Source organism: Oncorhynchus mykiss, chromosome 21 (genome assembly GCF_013265735.2).
Source record: "Oncorhynchus mykiss isolate Arlee chromosome 21, USDA_OmykA_1.1, whole genome shotgun sequence".
Lineage (NCBI taxonomy): Eukaryota > Metazoa > Chordata > Actinopteri > Salmoniformes > Salmonidae > Oncorhynchus > Oncorhynchus mykiss.
The window spans coordinates 43,623,208-43,650,993 of record NC_048585.1 but is presented as its reverse complement, the minus strand read 5'-3'; the positions used below and the strand labels follow the sequence as shown (position 1 = coordinate 43,650,993).

General features: G+C 45.3%; 1 protein-coding gene across 1 annotated transcript in view; it reads left to right on the top strand.

Moving 5' to 3' along the window:
- dnah2 (dynein, axonemal, heavy chain 2) overlaps nucleotides 1–27,363 on the top strand; it is a 217,575-nt gene extending 190,212 nt beyond the window's left edge. The window contains exons 70-87 of the mRNA XM_036957925.1: nucleotides 5,485–5,784; nucleotides 5,905–6,038; nucleotides 8,000–8,144; nucleotides 9,327–9,526; nucleotides 12,790–12,916; nucleotides 13,280–13,466; nucleotides 16,162–16,310; nucleotides 16,804–16,987; nucleotides 17,345–17,535; nucleotides 17,698–17,889; nucleotides 18,216–18,400; nucleotides 18,799–19,039; nucleotides 19,163–19,314; nucleotides 19,475–19,589; nucleotides 24,661–24,837; nucleotides 26,213–26,287; nucleotides 26,470–26,620; nucleotides 26,894–27,363. Of these exons, the coding sequence (XP_036813820.1) occupies nucleotides 5,485–5,784; nucleotides 5,905–6,038; nucleotides 8,000–8,144; nucleotides 9,327–9,526; nucleotides 12,790–12,916; nucleotides 13,280–13,466; nucleotides 16,162–16,310; nucleotides 16,804–16,987; nucleotides 17,345–17,535; nucleotides 17,698–17,889; nucleotides 18,216–18,400; nucleotides 18,799–19,039; nucleotides 19,163–19,314; nucleotides 19,475–19,589; nucleotides 24,661–24,837; nucleotides 26,213–26,287; nucleotides 26,470–26,620; nucleotides 26,894–27,048 (3,060 nt within the window). The 3' untranslated portion in view covers nucleotides 27,049–27,363. The remainder of the gene's footprint in view (nucleotides 1–5,484; nucleotides 5,785–5,904; nucleotides 6,039–7,999; nucleotides 8,145–9,326; nucleotides 9,527–12,789; nucleotides 12,917–13,279; nucleotides 13,467–16,161; nucleotides 16,311–16,803; nucleotides 16,988–17,344; nucleotides 17,536–17,697; nucleotides 17,890–18,215; nucleotides 18,401–18,798; nucleotides 19,040–19,162; nucleotides 19,315–19,474; nucleotides 19,590–24,660; nucleotides 24,838–26,212; nucleotides 26,288–26,469; nucleotides 26,621–26,893) is intronic.
- The last annotated feature ends 423 nt before the right edge of the window (nucleotides 27,364–27,786 follow it).

The window sequence follows — 27,786 nt, the reverse complement described above, 5'->3', positions numbered from 1 at the left end:
CACGCGCACGCACGCACGCACACACACACACACACACACACACACACACACACACACACACACACACACACAGTGACCCAGGTGAACGAGGAAGTTAACATATTTTTTTACTCCCCATCTCTGTGGTTTCTCTCCTCCTTTCTTCAGACACTTGTTGTATGTGTTCCCTCACTCCTTTTGGCATTTTAAGAGGCAGGTTGGCCCTCTCTGCCAGTAAGGTAACGTCAGTAAAAAACAGTCAATTTCTTCAAAAGGCACCTTTTGTGTGTGTGTGTGTGTGTTTGAAAGAAACAGAGAGAGAATAGGCAGGTGTGTGTAGTTAACCTAAGAGTGAGTGATGGGGAACAGAGAGTGACTCAGGCACCCCTTCTGTTTTTCTCAGTCTAGACCAGTCTGTGGGTCACCAGGCCTTTTTTTCTGCCACTCTCAGACAAGACAGACGACACCAATTCACCCACGTCTGGCCAGGACTACGTTTCCTTTCTTCTCCTCTCTTCTCTGGCCAATTTCACTTCTTATGTACACTACCGTTCAAACGGTTGGGGTTACTTAGAAATGTCCTTGTTTTTGAAAGAAAAACACATTTTTGGTCCGTTGAAATAACATCAAATTGATCCGAAATATAGTGTAGACAGTTTTTTTTTACATTTTTTATAATATGTTACAAATACAATATACAATTACAATATATTACAAAATGTATTAAAAAGGACAACAATACAAACATTGACATTCATTGTAGTGTTGGATGGGATGGCCAATTTAGAGGACAAAACAAAACTTAATTTACACATACACAAAATAAAACAACATCCTATTAGGTGGTACATGTATAAGAAGACAGCATATAGTCATTACAAGCAGTGTAGTTCAGCCAAAAATAAATATTGAGTGGAGTACAGCACAGAGTAGCAGCAGATCGTCAACCCAGTTATGAAGCGGGATGGGACCATTTATCCAGTATCGGCTGCCATATTTTGTAAAACATTGAACTTCTATTGGAGGTATTGTATCGTATCTTTTCCATATGTATTACATTTCCTAAATCCCGTGACCACATTTCAAAGGTAGGTACAGTCTCCAATTTCCAAAATTGCAATATGATCCTTTTGGCTAATAGAGTACAAAGAGAGACAGGGGCTATAACTCTATCAAAGGCTTTAGATAAGTCATTACAAATGAGAGCCCAGTAAGCATGTAACTTAGGACATGTCCGAAATAAGTGGGTCAATGTCCCCTCAACCTGCTTGCACCTCTCACACAGGTGTCCGGGAATATTTTATGCAGTTTCACTTTTGAGTAATGTATCCTGTGTATCACCTTAAACTGTACAATGTTGTGTCTGGCATTCACTGAACTGTGGTTTATATTCCTGAGAGCTTCTACCCAGTCCTCATCTGAGATTTCTGAACCAAGTTCTTGTTCCCAAGCCTTTTTAATGGTGTCTGTGGATACCTCTATGTGGGCCTGTAGCACATCATACAGTCTAGAGACTGACCCTTTTGAATGGGGTTTGACAAAAAGTCAACCTGCTCCTTCAAATACTGACAAAAAGACTAATCTTTCTAAGCGCCACGGTCGCCGACCTGTCGACATAGTGTAGAGTTTCAGCACCATGGACAGAGGAGAGTGGTCCGCAATTAGAATAGGGTGATAGGTAACCGATGCAGCTGCTGAAATTAGTTTGGAGTCGAACAAAAAAAAAAAAATTCTTGAATAGGATTTTTGAACTGATGAAAATAAAGAATAATCCCTATTAGTTGGATGCGTCAGTCTCCAAACATAAAAAATGTTAAGGTTTGTCAACAATGTATTTAGACAGGCACTGGCATTTGATTGTTGAAGTGACCTTGATAGTTGTTTATCTTAAAGAGGATCTAACGTACAGTTAAAGTCACGTCCAACAATAACACTTGTTTTTCCTTTTCTACCCCTCTCGCTTTTGCATCAAAGTTAGACTGGTATATCTGACCGATTCAGCCGACTCGTCGCTTGGCCTGAGCGGAGCGTTTAATATGAGGTTCTCTGAAGAAGTGATTTAAGATGAGAAAAAACCTTAGCTCGTTTCACCACATGACCTAAGACATTGCAGTTCCAGCTGACTATCTTTATTCCACCAGGTCTACTCTGTGCTCCGTCACTATGTGGCATTTCTTATTTTAGAGCAAATTGTTGCTGTCAAACAAAGCCCAAAAGACAAAACGTCCTGCCGTACTGGAGCTTGTCGTGCCACCTGTATTAATAAATGTGAACATAAAACTCAGACACCATCCCCCCTCCCGTCCCTTTCTGGAGTGACTTCCCCAAACAAAGCACTCCTTGACTAACAAACAAACTTTAGGGTGTCTAGATGTAACCGATGTGAAATGGCTAGCTAGTTAGCAGGGTGCGCGCTAATGGCGTTTCAATCGGTGACGTCACTCGCTCTGAGACCTTGAAGTAGTTGTTCCCCTTGCTCTGCAAGGGCCGCGGCTTTTGTGGCCCGATGGGTAAAGATGCTTCGTGGGTGACTGTTGTAGATGTGTGCAGAGGGTCCCTGGTTTGAGGCCAGGTTGGGGCGAGGAGAGGGACGGAAGCTACACTGTTACATAGACATACAGTTTGAACTAACTCGTCGTCTGTAGATGCTCCTCATATAAACTAACATTAAATAACACTTAACTCTCACGTTGAAGGCCAGCATCCCGGAGCAGCCTCTTCACTGTTAACGTAGAGTCTGGTGTTTTGCAGGTACTATTTAATGAAGCTGCCAGTTGAGGACTTGTGAGGGGTCTGTTTCTCAAACTAGACACTTGTCTTCTTGCTCAGTTGTGCACTGGGGCCTCCCACTCCTCTTTCTATTCTGGTTAGAGCCAGTTTGCGCTGTTCTGTGAAGGGAGTAGTACACAGCTTTATATGAGATCTTCAGTTTCTTGGCAATTTCTCGCATGGAATAGCCTTCATTTCTCAGAACAAGAATAGATTGACGAGTTGATACATTAGCCTTTTAAAATGATAAACTTAGATTAGCTAACACAACGTTCCAGTGGAACACAGCAGTGATGGTTGCTGATAATGGGCCTCTGTACGCCTATTTATACAGTGCCTTGCGAAAGTATTCGGCCCCCTTGAACTTTGCGACCTTTTGCCACATTTCAGGCTTCAAACATAAAGATATAAAACTGTATTTTGTTGTGGAGAATCAACAACAAGTGGGACACAATCATGAAGTGGAACGACATTTATTGGATATTTCAAACTTTTTTAACAAATCAAAAACTGAAAAATTGGGCGTGCAAAATTATTCAGCCCCTTTACTTTCAGTGCAGCAAACTCTCTCCAGAAGTTCAGTGAGGATCTCTGAATGATCCAATGTTGACCTAAATGACTAATGATGATAAATACAATCCACCTGTGTGTAATCAAGTCTCCGTATAAATGCACCTGCACTGTGATAGTCTCAGAGGTCCGTTAAAAGCGCAGAGAGCATCATGAAGAACAAGGAACACACCAGGCAGGTCCGAGATACTGTTGTGAAGAAGTTTAAAGCCGGATTTGGATACAAAAATATTTCCCAAGCTTTAAACATCCCAAGGAGCACTGTGCAAGCGATAATATTGAAATGGAAGGAGTATCAGACCACTGCAAATCTACCAAGACCTGGCCGTCCCTCTAAACTTTCAGCTCATACAAGGAGAAGACTGATCAGAGATGCAGCCAAGAGGCCCATGATCACTCTGGATGAACTGCAGAGATCTACAGCTGAGGTGGGAGACTCTGTCCATAGGACAACAATCAGTCGTATATTGCACAAATCTGGCCTTTATGGAAGAGTGGCAAGAAGAAAGCCATTTCTTAAAGATATCCATAAAAAGTGTCGTTTAAAGTTTGCCACAAGCCACCTGGGAGACACACCAAACATGTGGAAGAGGGTGCTCTGGTCAGATGAAACCAAAATTGAACTTTTTGGCAATGCAAACAATGCAAAACGTTATGTTTGGCGTAAAAGCAACACAGCTGAACACACCATCCCCACTGTCAAACATGGTGGTGGCAGCATCATGGTTTGGGCCTGCTTTTCTTCAGCAGGGACAGGGAAGATGGTTAAAATTGATGGGAAGATGGATGGAGCCAAATACAGGACCATTCTGGAAGAAAACCTGATGGAGTCTGCAAAAGACCTGAGACTGGGACGGAGATTTGTCTTCCAACAAGACAATGATCCAAAACATAAAGCAAAATCTACAATGGAATGGTTCAAAAATAAACATATCCAGGTGTTAGAATGGCCAAGTCAAAGTCCAGACCTGAATCCAATCGAGAATCTGTGGAAAGAACTGAAAACTGCTGTTCACAAATGCTCTCCATCCAACCTCACTGAGCTCGAGCTGTTTTGCAAGGAGGAATGGGAAAAAATGTCAGTCTCTCGATGTGCAAAACTGATAGAGACATACCCCAAGCGACTTACAGCTGTAATCGCAGCAAAAGGTGGCGCTACAAAGTATTAACTTAAGGGGGCTGAATAATTTTGCACGCCCAATTTTTCAGTTTTTGATTTGTTAAAAAAGTTTGAAATATCCAATAAATGTCGTTCCACTTCATGATTGTGTCCCACTTGTTGTTGATTCTTCACAAAAAAATAAAATTTTATATCTTTATGATTGAAGCCTGAAATGTGGCAAAAGGTCGCAAAGTTCAAGGGGGCCGAATACTTTCGCAAGGCACTGTATAATACATAAAAAAATCAGCTGTTTCCAGCTACAATAGTCATTTACAACATTAACAATGTCTACACTGTATTTCTGATCAATTTATGCTTTTCTTTCAAAAACAAGGACATTTCTTAGTGACTCCAAACTTTTGAACAGTTGTGTATGTCCAGGACCCAAACACCCTCCCTCCCTCCCCTCTCCTTTGTTCTTTCTCTCCCTCTCTGACCTTTCACTCCTCTCTCCAGCTGCTTTTAGCCTAGTCTCATCAGCACCACTCTACTCCAATGCACTCCTATAATACATCCAAAACGCTGACATTTGGGGACAATTGGGCAATGGCTTTAGCAACGGTAACAGACATGTAGTGCTGAGCCATTAATCAAAATGTCACAGATTTTTTTGGTTTTTAACAACTAATTGATCGAGTGGGTTCAATTAGTTGAATTTCTTTTTTTTTATTCTGTGAGCTCAATGCGTACGGTGCGCTGCTGTTTCTCTAGAGATAAATCAGAACATGCCCGAACTGTGTGATGTAGTAGGAAGTTGTAGTTTCCAACAGGAAACGTGAAACAGCAGGCGTGAAACAATGTCTACTCCTCTGTCTGACCAGGCTTTTTTGTGCGGTCGTTTTTCACTGTTTGCTTTTTCTTCTCTCATTCACTGGACTGTCTTCGCTCTCTTTCTCATCTCTCATTTTGCTTTCATGCTTTCCATCACTAGTATTTGCTTTTGTTTTGTTTGTTTATTTGTCTTGGTCTCTCACTCTTTCTTTCTCTCGCTTTCTCCCTCTCAGGGTCTGAAAGTGATAGACCTTCAGATGCCAGACTTCCTGCGTATCTTGGAGAATGCGGTCCAGTTTGGTTCTCCAGTTCTGCTGCAGAACGTCCAGGAGGAACTGGATCCCTCGCTGGCCCCCATCCTCAACAAGTCTCTCACACACGTCGGTGGAAGGCTCCTGATGAAGTTAGGTGATAAAGAGGTGGAGTACAGCCCAGAGTTCAGATTCTACATCACCACCAAGCTGTCCAACCCTCACTACACCCCCGAGATCTCCACCAAGACCACCATCGTCAATTTTGCTGTCAAGGAGCAGGTCGGCACATGTGTTTGTGTGTGTGTAATCTTTGCATTTGTATGCGTAATCTGTGTATGCAGATGAGTGTGTTTCGACATGTCCACATATTATATTTTGAACCTTGTGTATATATGCCAGGGCCTGGAGGCTCAGCTCCTAGGGATCGTGGTGAGGAAGGAGCGTCCAGAGTTAGAGGAGCAGAAAGACTCTCTAGTCATCAACATTGCCTCTGGCAAGAGGAAACTACAGGAGCTGGAGGACGAGATCCTCAGGTACATTTACATTTGAGTCATTTAGCAGACGATCCTATCCAGAGCAACTTACAGGAGCAATTAGGGTTGAGTGCCTTGCTCAAGGGCACATCAACATATTTTTTACCTAGTCGGCTCGTGGATTCGTACCAGCGACCTTTCGGCCCAACGCTCTTAACCGCTAGGCCAACTGCCACCCCATACTACACTACTATACATACTACACTACTACATACTACATTACTATACATACTACATACTACACTACTATACATACTACCCACTACTATACATACAACACACTACACTACTACACACACTACACACTACATTACTATACACACATTACTATACATACTACACTACTACATACTACACTACTATACATACTACACTACATACTACACTACTATACAATACATACTACACTACTACATACTACACTACTATACATACTACACTACATACTACACTACTATACAATACATACTACACTACTATACATACTACACTACTATACATACTACACTACTAGACATACTACACAACTATACATACTACACAACTATACATACTACACTACTATACATACTACACTACTATACATACTACACTACTATACATACTACACTACTATACACACTACACTACTACACATACTACACACTACACTACTATACATACTACACTGCTACATACTACACTACTACATAATACACTACTATACACACTACACTACTACATACTACACTACTATACATACTACACTACATACTACACTACTATACAATACATACTACACTACTATACATACTACACTACTATACATACTACACAACTATACATACTACACAACTATACATACTACACTACTATACATACTACACTACTATACATACTACACTACTATACATACTACACTACTATACATACTACACTACTATACACACTACACTACTACACATACTACACACTACACTACTATACATACTACACTGCTACATACTACACTACTACATAATACACTACTATACACACTACACTACTACATACTACACTACTATACATACTACCCACTACACACTACACTACTATACATACTACCCACTACACTACTATACATACTACCCACTACACTACTATACACACTACACTACTATACATACTACTCTACGGCATACTACACATACTGCTATACACACTACACGACTACATAATACACTACTATACCTACTACACTACATTACTATACACACTACATACTACACTACTATACATACTACAATACTATACATACTACCCACTACACTACTATACATAATACACTACTATACATACTACACAACTATACATACTACACAACTATACATACTACACTAATATAAATACTACACTACTATACACACTACACTACTATACATACTACACTACTATACACACTACACTACTACATAATACACTACTATACATACTACTATACTACACTACATTACTATACACACTACATACTACACTACTATTCATACTACACTACTATACATACTACAATACTATACATACTACCCACTACACTACTATACATAATACACTACTATACACACTACACTACTACATACTACACTACTATACATAATACACTACTATACACACTACACTACTACATACTACACTACTATACATACTACACACTACACTACTATACATACTACACTAATAGTAAATAGTAATACTACACTACTTTATTAGACTGACCCAACTGTCTGTTAATGTCCTAGCTACAATTTCCACATGACATTTTAGTCATGTTCTAATCATTTTATTATTTCCGTTATTTTATTCAGAATTATTTACAATACGTGCATTTAAATAAAAAAAGAAACAACCATATACAGTAGAATGATCTTCCCAATTAAAGAAAAGTGCTGGTAACCATCACTGTGCTAGAAAAAGTTTTTTTTAAATAATAAGTGTATGTATTGCAGGCTGTTGAACGAGGCAACGGGTTCTCTCCTGGATGATGTTCAGCTGGTGAACACCCTGCAGACATCTAAAGTGACGGCCACAGAGGTCTCGGAACAACTGGAGACCAGCGAACTGACTGAGATCAAGATCGACACGGCCAGAGAGGTGAGGAGGGAGGGAGGGAGGTAGGGAGGGTAGGAGGGAGGGAGAGAGAGTGGGAAGGAAGGAGGGGGTGAGGCGGGAGGGAGAGGGTAAGGAGGGAGAATGGGTGTGAGGAATCAAAGAGGGGGTCAGTCGGGAGGGAGAAAGGGAGAATAGAGAGGTGGAGGGAGGGAGGGAGGGTAGGAGGGAGAAAGGGAGAATAGAGAGGTGGAGGGAGGGATGTAGGGAGGGTAGGAGGGAGAAAGGGAGAATAGAGAGGTGGAGGGAGGGAGGTAGGGAGGGTAGGAGGGAGAATAGAGAGGTGGGGTGAGGGAGGTAGGGAGGGTAGGAGGGAGAATAGAGAGGTGGGGTGAGGGAGGTAGGAGGGAGAAAGGGAGAATAGAGAGGTGGAGGGAGGGAGGTAGGGAGGGTAGGAGGGAGAATAGAGAGGTGGAGGGAGGGATGTAGGGAGGGTAGGAGGGAGAAAGGGAGAATAGAGAGGTGGAGGGAGGGAGGTAGGGAGGGTAGGAGGGAGAAAGGGAGAATAGAGATGTGGAGGGAGGGATGTAGGGAGGGTAGGAGGGAGAAAGGGAGAATAGAGAGGTGGAGGGAGGGAGGTAGGGAGGGTAGGAGGGAGAAAGGGAGAATAGAGAGGTGGGGTGAGGGAGGTAGGGAGGGTAGGAGGTAGAAAGGGAGAATACAGAGGTGGAGGGAGGGATGTAGGGAGGGTAGGAGGGAGAAAGGGAGAATAGAGAGGTGGAGGGAGGGAGGTAGGGAGGGTAGGAGGGAGAATAGAGAGGTGGGGTGAGGGAGGTAGGGAGGGAGAAAGGGAGAATAGAGAGGTGGAGGGAGGGAGGTAGGGAGGGTAGGAGGGAGAATAGAGAGGTGGGGTGAGGGAGGTAGGGAGGGAGAAAGGGAGAATAGAGAGGTGGGGTGAGGGAGGGTAAGAGGGAGAAAGGGAGAATAGAGAGGTGGAGGGAGCAGGACAGAAAGAGTGCTGACAGAGCAGACATTGTCTTACACTGCATAAAGGTCCTTAAAGTTGTATAAATGACTGTAGACATAACACAACATTATGTATCTTTATGTCAGGTATATTAGCTTTATAACCGCTACATCATCACCATTCTAAGTTAAGTGTTACTGACCATGTCAAAATAAATGTCTGTTTTCATGAAAGCCATATATCCGTGTCCTCCCCTCTAGGCGTACCGTCCTTGTGCCCAGCGGGCCTCTATCCTGTTCTTTGTATTAAACGATATGGGCCGTATCGACCCCATGTACCAGTTCAGTCTGGATGCCTACATAGACCTGTTCAACCTCAGCATAGAGAAGAGTCAGCGCTCACACAAACTGGACGAGAGGATCGCCAACCTCAACGACTACCACACATACTCTGTCTACAGGTACAACATAATATAACCTCAACGACTACCACACATACGCTGTCTACAGGTACAACATAATATAACCTCAACGACTACCACACATACCGCTGTCTACAGGTACAACATAATATAACCTCAACGACTACCACACATACCGCTGTCTACAGGTACAACATAATATAACCTCAACGACTACCACACATACCGCTGTCTACAGGTACAACATAATATAATATCAACGACTACCACACATACTCTGTCTACAGGTACAACATAATATAATATCAACGACTACCACACATACTCTGTCTACAGGTACAACATAATATAACCTCAACGACTACCACACATACCGCTGTCTACAGGTACAACATAATATAACCTCAACGACTACCACACATACCGCTGTCTACAGGTACAACATAATATAACCTCAACGACTACCACACATACGCTGTCTACAGGTACAACATAATATAACCTCAACGACTACCACACATACCGCTGTCTACAGGTACAACGTAATATAACCTCAACGACTACCATACATACTCTGTCTACAGGTACAACATAATATAACCTCAACGACTACCACACATACTCTGTCTACAGGTACAACATAATATAACCTTCACGACTACCACACATACTCTGTCTACAGGTACAACATAATATAACCTCAACGACTACCACACATACGCTGTCTACAGGTACAACATAATATAACCTCAACGACTACCACACATACGCTGTCTACAGGTACAACATAATATAACCTCAACGACTACCACACATACGCTGTCTACAGGTACAACATAATATAACCTCAACGACTACCACACATACCGCTGTCTACAGGTACAACATAATATAATATCAACGACTACCACACATACTCTGTCTACAGGTACAACATAATATAACCTCAACGACTACCACACATACCGCTGTCTACAGGTACAACATAATATAACCTCAACGACTACCACACATACTCTGTCTACAGGTACAACATAATATAACCTCAACGACTACCACACATACCGCTGTCTACAGGTACAACATAATATAACCTCAACGACTGCCACACATACTCTGTCTACAGGTACAACATAATATAACCTCAACGACTACCACACATACTCTGTCTACAGGTACAACATAATATAACCTCAACGACTACCACACATACCGCTGTCTACAGGTACAACATAATATAATATCAACGACTACCACACATACTCTGTCTACAGGTACAACATAATATAACCTCAACGACTACCACACATACCGCTGTCTACAGGTACAACATAATATAATATCAACGACTACCACACATACTCTGTCTACAGGTACAACATAATATAACCTCAACGACTACCACACATACCGCTGTCTACAGGTACAACATAATATAACCTCAACGACTACCACACATACCGCTGTCTACAGGTACAACATAATATAACCTCAACGAGTACCACACATACGCTGTCTACAGGTACAACATAATATAACCTCAACGACTACCACACATACCGCTGTCTACAGGTACAACATAATATAACCTCAACGAGTACCACACATACCGCTGTCTACAGGTACAACATAATATAACCTCAACGACTACCACACATACCGCTGTCTACAGGTACAACATAATATAACCTCAACGAGTACCACACATACCGCTGTCTACAGGTACAACATAATATAACCTCAACGACTACCACACATACTCTGTCTACAGGTACAACATAATATAACCTCAACGACTACCACACATACCGCTGTCTACAGGTACAACATAATATAACCTCAACGACTACCACACATACTCTGTCTACAGGTACAACATAATAGAACCTCAACGACTACCACACATACCGCTGTCTACAGGTACAACATAATATAACCTCAACGAGTACCACACATACCGCTGTCTACAGGTACAACATAATATAATATCAACGACTACCACACATACCGCCGTCTACAGGTACAACATAATATAACCTCAACGACTACCACACATACTCTGTCTACAGGTACAACATAATATAACCTCAACGACTACCACACATACTCTGTCTACAGGTACAACATAATATAACCTCAACGACTACCACACATACCGCTGTCTACAGGTACAACATAATATAACCTCAACGACTACCACACATACCGCTGTCTACAGGTACAACATAATATAACCTCAACGACTACCACACATACCGCTGTCTACAGGTACAACATAATATAACCTCAACGACTACCACACATACTCTGTCTACAGGTACAACATAATATAACCTCAACGACTACCACACATACTGCTGTCTACAGGTACAACATAATATAACCTCAACGACTACCACACATACCGCTGTCTACAGGTACAACATAATATAACCTCAACGACTACCACACATACTCTGTCTACAGGTACAACATAATATAACCTCAACGACTACCACACATACCGCTGTCTACAGGTACAACATAATATAACCTCAACGACTACCACACATACCGCTGTCTACAGGTACAACATAATATAACCTCAACGACTACCACACATACTCTGTCTACAGGTACAACATAATATAACCTCAACGACTACCACACATACTCTGTCTACAGGTACAACATAATATAACCTCAACGACTACCACACATACTGCTGTCTACAGGTACAACATAATATAACCTCAACGACTACCACACATACTCTGTCTACAGGTACAACATAATATAACCTCAACGACTACCACACATACCGCTGTCTACAGGTACAACATAATATAACCTCAACGAGTACCACACATACCGCTGTCTACAGGTACAACATAATATAACCTCAACGACTACCACACATACCGCTGTCTACAGGTACAACATAATATAACCTCAACGACTACCACACATACCGCTGTCTACAGGTACAACATAATATAACCTCAACGACTACCACACATACCGCTGTCTACAGGTACAACATAATATAACCTCAACGAGTACCACACATACCGCCATCTACAGGGACTGAACTCGGATAATGATAGGAATGATGATGAATTTTGGAATAATGTGCATTTAAATGTGAAGCTATTATACAGGACCAACAGTTTTGAAGTAGGAAACAAAAGAACACACGGACCATACTTTAGATACTAGATACAGATTACCATAGAGATACAATAGAGTCCTGTACTGTTTTACCTCTTCGTCCAGTGTGTGCACCACCGGAGTTTAATCAAGCCGCTCCCCGTCTTCTCCAGGTACACGTGTCGTGGTCTGTTTGAGGTCCACAAGCTGCTCTTCAGTTTCCAGATTTGTGCCAAGATCCTGGAGGTGGCTGGTAAACTCAACATGGAGGAATACAGCTTCTTCCTCAGGGGAGGATTGGTGAGACACACACACACACACACACACACAGATATGCGCGCGCACACACACACACACAGATATGCACACACACACAGATATGCGCACACACACACACACACACACACACACACAGAACAGACTGAATGTGCCATACAATTCATCACAATTGTATTAATCCTATGAGGATTAATGGGGAAGGCTTTGTCAAGCACACAGTTGGTCAATAAATCTTCCTCAAGCAGCAGACTCAGACGCGTGTTACAAGAGCTAGTACTGACTGGGCAGCTGTACAGGTGCCATCAAAAATATAAAACACATCCCTTGAAATGTATTTATCTCTCCCCTCCCTCCCCTCTCTCTCTCTCTCTCCCTCCCCTCTAGGTTCTAGATAAAGAGAGTCAGATGGAGAACCCGTGTTCTAGCTGGCTGGCTGAGTCGAACTGGGACAACGTGACAGAGCTGGACAAGCTGGCTAACTTCCACGGCCTCATGGCCTCCTTTGAACAGTACCCCCGAGACTGGAACCTTTGGTACACGAGTGCCGGGCCTGAGACCGCACAGCTACCTGGTGAGAGGGGTAGGGTTGGGAGAGACCGCACAGCTACCTGGTGAGAGGGGTAGGGTTGGGAGAGACCGCACAGCTACCTGGTGAGAGGGGTAGGGTTGGGAGAGACCGCACAGCTACCTGGTGAGTGGGGTAGGGTTGGGAGAGACCGCACAGCTACCTGGTGAGAGGGGTAGGGTTGGGAGAGACCGCACAGCTACCTGGTGAGAGGGGTAGGGTTGGGAGAGACCGCACAGCTACCTGGTGAGAGGGGTAGGGTTGGGAGAGACCGCACAGCTACCTGGTGAGAGGGGTAGGGTTGGGAGAGACCGCACAGCTACCTGGTGAGAGGGGTAGGGTTGGGAGAGACCGCACAGCTACCTGGTGAGAGGGGTAGGGTTGGGAGAGACCGCACAGCTACCTGGTGAGAGGGGTAGGGTTGGGAGAGACCGCACAGCTACCTGGTGAGAGGGGTAGGGTTGGGAGAGACCGCACAGCTACCTGGTGAGAGGGGTAGGGTTGGGAGAGACCGCACAGCTACCTGGTGAGAGGGGTAGGGTTGGGAGAGACCGCACAGCTACCTGGTGAGAGGGGTAGGGTTGGGAGAGACCGCACAGCTACCTGGTGAGAGGGGTAGGGTTGGGAGAGACCGCACAGCTACCTGGTGAGAGGGGTAGGGTTGGGAGAGACCGCACAGCTACCTGGTGAGAGGGGTAGGGTTGGGAGAGACCGCACAGCTACCTGGTGAGAGGGGTAGGGTTGGGAGAGACCGCACAGCTACCTGGTGAGAGGGGTAGGGTTGGGAGAATCCCATCTTGTTATCTTATGTGCAACAGTTGGGTACCCTCTCTCTCTCTCTCTCACAAAAGTTCCAAAAGAATAAAGACATTTCAAATGTCATATTATGTTTATATACACTGTTGTAACAATGTGCAAATAGTTAAATTACAAAAGGGAAAATAAATAAACATAAATATGGGTTGTATTTACACTAGTGTTTGTTCTTCACTGGTTGACCTTTTCTTGTGACAACAGGTCACAGATCTGCTGCTGTGATGCACACTGTGGTATTTCACCTCATAGATATGGGAGCCTATCAAAATTAGAATTTTTGAGAATTTCTTTGTGGATCTGTGTAATCTGAGGGAAGTATGTGTCTCTAATATGGTCAAACATTTGGCAGGTTAGGAAGTGCAGCTCAGTTTCCACCTCATTTTGTGGGCAGTGTGCACATAGCCTGTCTTCTCTTTAGAGCCAGGTCTGCCTACGGCGGTCTCTCTTTCTCTCCCTCTCTCCGTGCTGAAGGACTATTGATGCCTATCACGTAGCAGTGTGTGCCTCTGTCACTATCACTGCTTTATGTCATCATGTTAATTAAATCACACAAAGTTCAGCTCAATATTAGTAGAATTACATGATGGAACTTTTCCTCCCGGCTTGCCATTAAAATCTATTGTTTATCTAAAACCCATTTGCCATTCATGCAAAATTCATTGTGATTCATTGTGGTTTTAACACCGGGACTTTAGTTGCGAAGTTTAGTTATCACTGGTGTTGCTGAAAACACCCAACCAACGCTGTGTCTCTGTCTCCCCTTGTCACCTTCACCTTCAATCCTTCTTCTTCAACCTCACTGTCTTTCTGTCTCCTCCCCATCCCTCTCTATCCCAACCTGTCTTTCTTCTCCCTCCCGACCTCTCTCTCTTCTCCCTCCCGACCTGTCTCTCTTCTCCCTCCCGACCTGTCTCTCTTCTCCCTCCCGACCTCTCTCTCTTCTCCCTCCCGACCTGTCTCTCTTCTCCCTCCCGACCTCTCTCTCTTCTCCCTCCCGACCTGTCTCTCTTCTCCCTCCCGACCTGTCTCTCTTCTCCCTCCCGACCTGTCTCTCTTCTCCCTCCCGACCTGTCTCTCTTCTCCCTCCCGACCTGTCTCTCTTCTCCCTCCCGACCTGTCTCTCTTCTCCCTCCCGACCTCTCTCTCTTCTCCCTCCCGACCTGTCTCTCTTCTCCCTCCCGACCTGTCTCTCTTCTCCCTCCCGACCTCTCTCTCTTCTCCCTCCCGACCTGTCTCTCTTCTCCCTCCCGACCTGTCTTTCTTCTCCCTCCCGACCTCTCTCTCTTCTCCCTCCCGACCTGTCTCTCTTCTCCCTCCCGACCTGTCTCTCTTCTCCCTCCCGACCTGTCTCTCTTCTCCCTCCCGACCTCTCTCTCTTCTCCCTCCCGACCTGTCTCTCTTCTCCCTCCCGACCTGTCTCTCTTCTCCCTCCCGACCTCTCTCTCTTCTCCCTCCCGACCTGTCTCTCTTCTCCCTCCCGACCTCTCTCTCTTCTCCCTCCCGACCTGTCTCTCTTCTCCCTCCCGACCTCTCTCTCTTCTCCCTCCCGACCTGTCTCTCTTCTCCCTCCCGACCTGTCTCTCTTCTCCCTCCCGACCTGTCTCTCTTCTCCCTCCCGACCTGTCTCTCTTCTCCCTCCCGACCTGTCTCTCTTCTCCCTCCCGACCTGTCTCTCTTCTCCCTCCCGACCTGTCTCTCTTCTCCCTCCCGACCTGTCTCTCTTCTCCCTCCCGACCTGTCTCTCTTCTCCCTCCCTCCCTGTCTCTCTTCTCCCTCCCGACCTGTCTCTCTTCTCCCTCCCGACCTCTCTCTCTTCTCCCTCCCGACCTCTCTCTCTTCTCCCTCCCGACGACCTCTCTTTTTCCGTCCACCCTCCCCACACCAGGTGAGTGGGAGAATGGTTGTAATGAGCTCCAGAGGATGTTGATCGTGCGCTCACTGCGGCAGGACCGCGTCGCCTTCTGCGTCGCCGCCTTCATCATCAACAACCTGGGATCACGTTTCGTGGAGCCGCCCGTACTCGACATGAAGGCTGTGAGTGGGTGTGTCGGTGTGCATATGTGTGTGTGCGCGCGCGCGTGTGTGTGACGAGACTGTGAGTGACACTCGGAGGAGACTGTTTGATCCCCCCCCCTGCTCTCTGTGTCACTGTCTCACTGCCACGCTGACACGTTCAGCCTCGATGACAGCTGAGGGATCTGGCACAAGATGGCTGCCAACCAGAGCCAAGATGGATCCCCTGCGTTGTGGAGGTGGTCCATTTTGAGATGGGTCATTCCGGCCTTCTGGAGTTATTCCTGACCACTTGACCTGAACAGGAAAAACATTTGTTCCCAGTAATCCTCTATGTATTGATGTGAAAGCACTTGGTAAAAAAGTTTCACATTTGTCACAAACCCAATTGGGGGATGATACTTGCATCCTACTGCCATCAACTGTGACCATTAACAAGAACTGTACTAATACAATAGTAATTTCTCTCTTGGTCCTCCCCTGATATCTGCCACTGTGTTGATGCTTCCCCCAGGTGGTGGAGGACTCGACCACTAAGACTCCCCTGATATTCGTGTTGTCTCCGGGGGTGGACCCTACAGGAGCCCTGCTACAGCTGGCTGAGGCCTCAGGGATGAGCAGGAAATTCCATGCCCTCTCCCTGGGCCAGGGTCAAGCCCCCATTGCCACACGCATGATCAAAGAGGGAGTGAAGAGCGGTACGGATTTCCCTTTCTCTCTCTCTTCTCGGCGTCTGTTTCTCGTTCACCGTTGATAGTTACTTTGCTGAGTATTCATAGGACTCCTCTCTCTCTCTCTCTCAATCTATATTTCCTCTCTCTCCCCCATGCCCTGTTTGTGGACTGCAGTGTCATTTGTTATGTTCTATCTGGCTGTCACTTCCTGTAGCTTGTTGTGATTTCAGACACACCTCTCTATACTTGACCAAATGTCATCGCCATACATCAGATTGTACTCGTAATACATCAGTACTGTTGTTTTTGGAAAAGTCGATTTTTAATATTGCTTCTCCTCCACTCTTTCCTCTATTCTCCTCTCCCACTCCCACTCCACAGGTCATTGGGTGTTCCTGGCTAACTGCCACCTGTGTCTGTCCTGGATGCCCCAGCTGGATAAGTTAGTGGAACAGCTGCAGGTGGAGGAGCCCCATCCTGACTTCAGACTGTGGCTCAGCTCCTCTCCTCACCCTGACTTCCCCATCGCTATCCTGCAGGCCGGCATCAAGATGACCACCGAACCGCCTCGGGTAGACAGAGAGAGGATATACACTACTGTACTCACACATACACGCAGGCACACACTTTAAGAGAACACATCTAGATACACACACATTTTCAGAATGATCTACTCTCTTTTGCCTTTGCCTCACTCAATTCTCTCTCTCTCTCTCTCCCTCTCTCCCTCTCAGGGTGTGAAGTCCAATATGAAACGCCTGTACCAGCTGGTGACAGAGGCTCAGTTCACACGCTGTGCCCGGCCTGTGCTCTACAGGAAGCTGCTCTTCGCCCTCTGTTTCTTCCACAGCATCCTCCTAGAGAGGAAGAAGTTCCTACAGCTGGGCTGGAACATTATCTACGGCTTCAACGACTCTGACTTCGAGGTAAGTCACACGCACACACACACAAAAATGGCTTCCAGTCGCAGTCTTAAAACTATCCACAACTTGGATCTTTCTACTTGGTAAAAATAGTCAATTAGGAGAGGGGAATGTCAGGTATTTCTGAGTCTGATATGGATTGTGAAGATTTGATGTTGAAGAATGCTTGAAAACGGTGACAGAATTTTTCACCTACTCCTTTCCTTTGTAAGACAATGAAGACTAACAAAATTCTGACCACTCTACATCCTGTTGCGTGAGACCAAAAGCAGTGTATAAATCACCCCCTAGGGGTGCTAACAGCAGGCGTGTCCTCATCCCTCCTCCAGGTTAGTGAGAGTCTGATGAGTCTGTACTTAGATGAGTACGAGGAGATCCCCTGGGACGCCCTCAAGTACCTGATCGCCGGGGTCAACTACGGCGGTCATGTGACTGACGACTTTGACAGACGCCTGCTCACCACGTACATCAACGACTACTTCTGTGAGGCCGCCGTCGCCGCGCCATTCTTCAAGTGAGGATGACACGCGTGTACAAACACACACAGCGATACACACACACACACACAACTGTCTCTTTCACTCTCTCTCTCCTCAAACACACATAAAGATCTAGTCATGGCAGAGCTTACTGCGGCTGCTGTCTGGTTACAGGTACTCATAAAGACTGAGGACCGTGAGCACCACCATGTGGCCAGTGTTGATATTACAGTCACTCTGAGGAGTCCAGCCCTGTTGCTGCTTATTCCTGCCTATCCAGTACTTTTTAAGGGTCAATTTGGGATTGGACAACAATGTTGTACTGTAATACTTTCCTCTCCTCTCTCTCTCTATCTACTACATCCCCCGGGACGGGCCCTAGTCCTCCTACAGGGTTATGTAGTGTTAACAGTCTCTTCTCCCCTCTATCTAGACTCTCCTCTCTCTCTACCTACTACATCCCCCGGGACGGGCCCCAGTCCTCCTACAGGGAGTACATCAGCCTCCTCCCAGCCACGGAGCACCCTGAGGTGTTCGGCCAGCACCCCAACGCCGACATCGCCTCCCAGATTGCTGAGGCCAGGACCCTGTTTGACACCCTGCTCTCCCTGCAGCCCCAGGTCACTAGTGGAGCTACTGCCGGAGCAGCTGCCGGGCCCACCAGAGAGAATAAGGTGGGTGGGGGGGGGGGTTTACAGTTTGAGGCTGTGTCATGTGTGTGTGTGTGTGTGTGTAGCTCTGTATTTTCTGCATATTTACTATCAGTAAGAGTTTCAGTCGCTCCCCTCTCTCTCCAGGTATTGGAGTTAGCAGCAGACGTGCTGCAGAAGATCCCAGGCCTGATAGACTATGAAGGGACCAGAGTCCTGCTGGCTGACGACCCCTCACCTCTCAACGTGGTCCTACTGCAGGAGATCCAGAGATACAATGCCCTGCTACACACCATCAGGTAGGACAGACAGAGAAGGTGGGGGGGGGGGGGGGGGTGGTACGTAGGTGGTTTGTGCAGGGGTGTGTAGCTGCAAATGTGTGTGTAAAAACTACTAAGTACTGGATGGATAGTTTCACTGAGCGTGCGTGTGTGTGCGTACGTGCGTGTGTGTGTCTAGGTCGTCTCTGATAGAGCTGGAGAAGGGGATCAAGGGTCTGGTGGTGATGTCTAGCAGCCTGGAGGAAACATTCCACTGCATCTTCGACGCCCGAGTCCCCCCACTTTGGGTTAAGGTAGGACACACACACACACACATACATACATACACACACACACACTCATGGATTGTTACAGGTCATAGACACACACAAAAAACACACATTTACCATTTATCTCAAGGCATTTGATTCTGCTGTAGTAACTGCCCCAGCGGCAGCAACATCACTAGTATCTGCCCTTGTGCTATCGTGATTGCAACATCTACACATCATTCATGCAACCAGGCACCATTCTATTATGTGAGCACAGCGATATCAACAAATCTGTACATCAAGATCATGTTCAGATAACCACTTTTAGCTGGAGGGAATGGCAGCCATTTTACGGGCTCTTGACCACTTGTGCTATTTTGTGTATTTGTTTGCACTGGTCTTAACTCTCGTTTCCTATGACCGAAAAGAGCTTCTGTTCATCAGAACAGCCATCACTAACCTCGATTTGGACTAGGACTTCTACTTCAATGAGTCGGAGGTGAATGACATATTGATTAACCTCAGACCAGGCCCTAATCCCTGTCACTCGAAGGTGAAGACGGCACTGTAGAGGCCGCCTCGGGCACCCTGATGAGACTTCAGCGGCAAATTAATGAATCACCTCTACCCTCTGTTCTATTGGCGAATGTAAAGTTGCTGGAGAATAAACTGGATGTGCTCCCTTCGGACATTAGGAACTGTAAATACTATGCTTCTCGGAGTCATGGCTGAACAAGGACATGAATAATATACATCTAGCTGGTTTTTCTATGTATCGGCAGGACAGAACGGCAGAGTCCGGGAAGATCAGGGGGTTTGTGTGTGTCTCTTTATTAACAACACCTGGTATGTGATCTCTAGTATTAAGGAAGGCTCGAGGTTCTGCTCACCCGAGTTAGAATACCCCATGACAAGCTGTGGACCATACTATTTACCACGAGAGATCTGTATTTTTCAGAGCTGTCTATTTACCACCACAAACTGATGCTGGCACTAAGACCACACTCAACGAGCTGTATAGGGCCATAAGCAAACAAGACCATGCTCATCCAGAGGCGGCGCTCCTAGTGGCCAGTAATGTTAATGCAGGAAAACTGAAATCCGTTTTACCTCATTTCTACCAGCATGTCACCTGTGCAAATAGAGGAATTACAACTCTAGATCACCTTTACCACACACACAGAGACACATACACATCTCTCTCTCGCCCTCCATTTGGCAAATAGGGCCATAGCTCTATCCTCCTGATTTCTGCTAACAAGCAAAAACTCAAAACAGGAATTGCCAGCTCAATACAGAAGTGGTTCGATGAAGCGGATGCTAAGCTACAGGACTCTTTCGCTAGCACAGATTGGCATATGTTCTGGGATTCATCTGATGGCATTGAGGTGTTTACCACATCGGTCACCGGCTTCATTAATAAGTGCATCGACGACGTTGTCCCCACAGTGACCATACATACGTACATATCCCAACCAGAAGCCATGGATTACAGACATCGGCACTGAGCTAAAGGCTATTCGGAAAGTATTCAGACCCTTGACTTTTTCCACATTTTGTTAGGTTACAGCCTTATTCTAAAAATTGATGAAATCGTTTTTTCCCCTCATCAATTCACACACAATACCCCATGATGACAAAGCAAAAACAAGTTTATAGATTTTCTCTTGCTAATTTATATATATATATATATATATATATATATATATATATATATATATATATATATATATATATATATATTTTAAATCAATACCACATTTACATAAGTATTCAGACCCTTTACTCAGTACTTTGTTGAAGCACCTTTGGCAGCGATTACAGCCTCAAGTCTTGGGTCTGACGCTACAAGCTTGGCACACCTGTATTTGGGGTGTTTCTCCCATTCTTCTCTGCAGATCCTCTCAAGCTCTGTCAGGTTGGATGGGGAGCGTCGCTGCACAGCTATTTTCAGGTCTCGCCAGAGATGTTCAATTGGGGTTCAAGTCAGGCCCCTGGCTGGGCCACTCGTCGTCATTCAGAGACTTGTCTCCAAGCCACTCATGCGTTGTCTTGGCTGTGTGCTTAGGGTTGTTGTCTTGTTGGAAGGTGAACAGTCGCCCCAGTCTGAGGTCCTGTGGGCTCTGGAGCAGGTACTTTGCTCCATTTATCTTTGCCTCGATCCTGACTCCCAGTCCCTGCTGCTGAAAAATAGACCCACAGCGTGATGCTGCCACCACCATGCTTCATCGTAGGGATGGTGTCAGGTTTCCTCCAGATGTGACACTTGACATTCAGGCCAAAGAGTTCAATCTAGGTTTCATCAGACCAGAGAATCTTGTTTCTCATGATCTGAGAGTCTTTAGTTATGTTTGGGCAAACCTCAAGCGGGCTGTCATGAGCCTTTTACTGAGGAGTGGCTTCCGTCTGGCCACTCAACCATAAAGGCCTGATTGGTGGAGTGCTGCAGAGATGGTTGTCCTTCTGGAAGGTTCTCCCATCTCCACAGAGGAACTCTAGAGCTCTGTCAGAATGACCATCGGGTTCCCAGGCGGCCAGCTCTAGGAAGTCTTGGTGGTTCCAAACTTCTTCCATTTAAGAATTATGGAGGTCACTGTGTTCTTGGGAACCTTTTAATGCTGCAGAGATTTTTGGTACACTTCTTCAGATCTGTGCCTCGACACAATCCTTTAATACATTTGCAAACATTTCTAAAACCTATTTTCGCCATTATTTTTTTTGTCATTATGGGGTATTGTGTGTAGATTGCTGAGGAATTGTTTTTATTTAATCCATTTTAGAAAAAGGCTGTAACATAACAAAATGTGGAAGAAGTCAAGGGGTCTGAATACTTTCCGAAGGCACTGTATGTCCTGATTGCCTAGTGACTTTTACCCCTACACACATGTAGAATCTGTATTACTTCAATTACCTCAACTACCTCGTTCCCCCGCACATTGACTCAGTACTGGTACTCCTTGCATATAGCCTCCTTATTGTTTCTACTGTGTTACTATTTCCTTTTTTATTGTGCAAATATTTGTCTTACTTTTTAACTCTGCGTTGTTGGCTAGGGGCTCGTAAGTAAGCATTTCACTGTAAAGTCTACACCTGTTGTATTCGGCACGTGACCAACAAAATGTGATTTCAATTTGACTTTAGAGGAATGTTCTGCTGATAGACACAGTGAGGTTGAATTGATGACGTTACATATTCAGCCTCATACCTAACAACAAGACAACCCACAGACACTATCAAGGCAGAGCAGCAGCTGCTAATGGTACATAAAGATCCATTCCCTTATGTAGCATTTAATACCATACTTTCCCCAAAACACGCTTCCATGGTCAAATGAATGGTCAATCTGGGTAGTGGGGACATACCCACTGGGCACAGACGTCAATTCAATGTCTATTCCACGTTGGTTTAACGGAATTTCATTGAAATGACGTGGAAACAACGTTGATTCAACCAGTGTGGGCCCACTGGGACAGTCCAGTATTAGTGTGATTTATAGAAGAACATGGAGGCTGTCAGAAGCCATCTCGGCTATGTCAAAGGGAGCAATCTGATCGGACTGGAAAACGTCAGTGTGTGAGCCTGGGGCAGGAGAGGGGGGAAGGGACACGCACATACTCACACATGCGCCCGCGCGCACACACACACACAGATCCACGTTTTCTAGGACGAGCGAGGCAGCCTGGCCAAAATTAAAGCCATGAGTCTGAGGGAGCAGAAATATAATGACAGTCTGCCATGCCTGCCAGGGGTGAATGGAACATGGACAGACGGACGGAAGGAGAGAGAGCAAGAGAAGGAGGGGGGATAGTGTTCTAGAAGGGGTTGTTGTTCATCCCCGGAGCAGGGACAGGGAGAGAGAGAGGGGCAATCAATGAGAGAAAGAGAAGGGGAAGAGAGCGAGAGAGACAGGCAATCAATGAGAGAAAGAGAAGGGAGAGAGAGCTTGACAGACAGGGGAAAAAATAGTGAGGAAAGCAGAAGGAAGTAGGGGACTAGATATAGAGGGTAGAGTAATGAGGCAGTGGAGTTGAGAGAGAGAGAGACACAGCTGGAGCTGAAGCATTAATGGCCATCCTGTCCTCCTCTCATAAAGAGGGGGCCAGTAACAGGGTAGAGCAGGCCTCTTTCCCTCTCGCTCTCCCTCTCTCTCTGTCCCTTTCTCTCGCTCTCTCACTCTCTTTCTCTCTCTCCCCCTCTCCCTCTTTCTCTGTCTCTTTCTCGCACTCTCTTTTTCTCTCTCCTCTCTCTCTCGCTCTCCCTCTTTCTTTTTTCTCTCTCTCTCCCTCTGTCTCTCCCTCTGTCTCTCCCACTGTCTGTCTCTCTTTGTCTGGCTGTACTGTAATAGTCAGCACTGGGCTGGTTGGGCTTTAGGAAGGGAACTGGAGCAGAGACAGCAGGTTTACTCTACTTATTACACTGCAATTACCCCCCCAGCTTCCCCTCAGCCCCAGATACGGCATTGTGACTTTGTTTAGGCACCAAGTGTCCACCTGATGACCCAGTGGACCAGACACACACACAGGCAGACACGCACACCCACACACACACAGCCACACACACACACACACACACAAGGGCGCACCCACATAAACTGCCCTCAATGACCCCTCTGAAGAGACACACACACACTCCTTTTTTCATCCGCCCCATCCCCCAACACGCAGTAGAATCTCTGGCAGACCACAGCGGTCTCACTGACTACTGGAACGAGTTGTACACTGTTTTAATGAAGAATTGAACCTTAGGACATAATAACAGTTGGATTGTGTTTCCAGTTTAGTGTGTATGGGGGTCAGTCAGTAGAAAATGAGTGTTGCTTCCCAAATGGCACCCTAATTCCCTACCCTAGTGCACTACATATGTAGTGCACTGTATTGGGCATAGGGTGCCATTTGGGAGGTAGTCTGTGCAGGCAGGATGATGGGTTAACGCACCTTCAATAACAGAACACTGACTCACTGAGTACAGGTCTAGAGGAACCGAACACTACAGGTTCATATGATGCTGCTGGGACAGTTACTATAGCAGGACAGCATATACTATTGACGTTGCTGTGTGTCTCTGTCTCTTTCTTTGCCTGTCTGAAGTGTCTTGTCTCCTCCGTCCTCCTCAGGCATACCCGTCTTTGAAGCCGCTGGCATCGTGGACCAGGGACCTGTGCCAGCGCGTGGAGCAGTTTGCCCGCTGGGCAGAGACGGCCCACCCCCCTACCCTCTTCTGGCTCTCTGGCTTCACCTTTCCCACTGGCTTCCTCACCGCTGTGTTACAGTCGTCCGCACGTCAGCACAGCGTGAGGCCACACACACATACTGAACCAGTCAAAAGTTTGGACACACCTACTCATTCAAGGGTTTTTCTTTATTTTTACTATTTTCTACATTGTAGAATAATAGTGAAGACATCAGAACTATTGAATAACACATATGGAATCATGTAGTAACCAAAAAAGTGTTAAACAGATCTAAATATATTTTAGATTCTTCAAAGTAGCCACCCTTTGCCTTGATGACAGCTTTGCACACTCTTGGCATTCTCTCAACCAGCTTCACCTGGAATGCTTTTCCAACAGTCTCTTGAAGGAGTTCCGACATGGAGGCAGGTAGACTAGTGGTTAGAGTGTTGGACTAGTAACCGAAAGGTTGCAAGATCGAATCCCTGAGCTGACAAGGTAAAAATCTGTCGATCTGACGAAGGCAGTTAACACACTGTTCCCTGGTAGGCCGTCATTGAAAATAAGAATTTGTTCTTAACTGACTTGCCTTGTAAAATAAAATAAAAAAACATATGCTGAGCAATTGTTGGCTGCTTTCCTTCACTTTGCGGTCCAACTCATCCCAAAGCATCTCAATTGGGTTGAGGTCAGGTGATTGTGGAGGCCAGGTCATCTGATGCAGCAATCCCAACACACCTCCAGGCTGTGTAAGTGCTTTTTCACCAAGAAGGAGAACTCTCCTAGATAGCAATAGCACTTACACAGCCTGGAGGTGTGTTGGGTCATTGTCTTGTTGAAAAACAAATGACACTCCGACTAAGCGCAAACCAGATGGGATGGCGTATCTCTGCAGAATGCTGTGGTAGCCATGCTGGTTAAGTGAGCCTTGAATTCAAAATAAATCACTGACAGTGTCACCATCACACCTCCTCTTTCATGCTTCACGGTGGGAACCACACATGCGGAGATCATCTGTTCAATTACTCTTCGTCTTCATAGTTGATGTCTTCACTATTATTCTGCAATGTAGAAAATAGTAAAAATAAAGAAAAACCCTTGAATGAGTCGGTGTGTCCAAACTTTGGACTGGTACTGTTTATTTATACACACACACACCAACACAAACACGTACACAGCACAGACCCCTTACTCTGCACACTCACCAAACACAACGACTGAGAAAACGTTCAAACTGTGTTCACAAACTAACCAAAACTACTCTATACCGCACACCCTCGTAAAATGCTGCACAGGAGTGGGTCGTGTTTGGTTTCTAATTATGCCCACAAAATAACTTTCTAAGGATATGCAGTACCGCTGTCGGGATAATAAAGAGTACTTGAACTTCAACCTTGCCAAGTTAACCTCTAAAGTAAAATGTTCACTTCGTCATGCGTTGAGGTCAATGGGAGACTTAGTGAAAATCTGACTAACACTTATGTATTACCCACAGGTGTCAGTGGACACTCTATCCTGGGAGTTTATTGTTGCGACAGTGGACGACAACAACCTCCTTTTCCCACCCAAGGTGAGACACCCGTTTTCACTATAAATCAGTGTCCTTTTCTTCACAACTCTTTTCCCTCAATGTGTCTAGTTTAGGGCTCGGAATACTCTTCCTGGTCAGACCGCATGGTCAGAAGAAAACCCTAATCTATTGTAAGTCATGCAACTTTCTCCTTCTTCCTCCCTCTTTCCTCCCCTCCTCAGGACGGGGTGTTTATCCGGGGGCTGTATCTGGAAGGGGCTGGCTGGGACAAGAAGAACTCCTGTCTGGTGGAGGCTAAGCCAATGCAGCTGGTCTGCCCCATCCCCACCATCCACTTCAAACCTGTTGAGAACCGCAAGAAGATAGCCAAGAGTAAGACAAAAAAAATAAAACATCTCTCTCTCTCTGTGTCTCTCTCTCTGTTTCTCGTTCTCTCTGTGTGTCTCTCTCTCTCTCTGTGTCTCTCTCTCTCTCTATGTGTCTCTCTCTCTATGTGTGTCTCTCTCTCTATGTGTCTCTCTCTCTCTGTGTTTCTCTCTTTCTCTCTCTCTCTGTCTGTATCTGCCAAGTGACTGATGTGTGTGTGTGTGTGTGTGTGTGTGTGTGTGTGTGTGTGTGTGTGTGTGTGTGTGTGTGTGTGTCTAGGTATGTACTTGTGTCCATGCTACTACTTCCCAGTGCGTTCGGGCGATGGGGGAAGACCCTCCTTTGTGGTGGGGGTGGACCTGAAGTCTGGAGCTGTGCCTTTTGACCACTGGATCAAGAGAGGAACCGCTCTGCTCATGAGTCTAGACAACTAAGTGGCTACACACACACACACAGTATACACAACCTTCATGCACATCTCGGAATCACACTGTATTAATGAATACAATAATCTTAAGTAAAACACACACATTCTCCACCACATGCCTCTTGAATAGTCATTTGAATATTTTCTATGTTCATTTGCATCATTCTTGTTATTTATGTTAGGGTTTTATTTGTTTAAATATATTCAAATTCCTCAAAAAATGTACTGAAATGATAGTACTTTATTCTAATATTTTTTAATAATTAGAATAAAATATGAATTAATTAACTGATTTTGCAAATAAAATAAATGTTGATTTACTCTTTGGGGTATGACTGATATGGTTGTATCAAGGACTCCCACATTGCTCTATTTTCAACTCCTCATGATTCACTTCCTAATACAGCACTACATCACTCTTTCCACTGTGACCCCTTTTAACCTGCTGAAAGAGCTCTCCACAATACATTAAAGGCACACACACGCACACACAGAGACAGGACACAGACATTACATCACACACACACTTGAATAAATAGACCATCTCTTCATTGTAATTATTATCTGGTAATTATTCAGACACACAGACAGACTAGATGTATTATCCACAGTAGAACCTTGTACCCCTTTTTTCGTGATCAAGTTTTTATACTTTTTTGGTTGACAGGACAGAAAAACCCAAACCAACAGACATTACACATACACACATTTATCTCAGACTTCCCTTCCCACCTACAGGACCTGC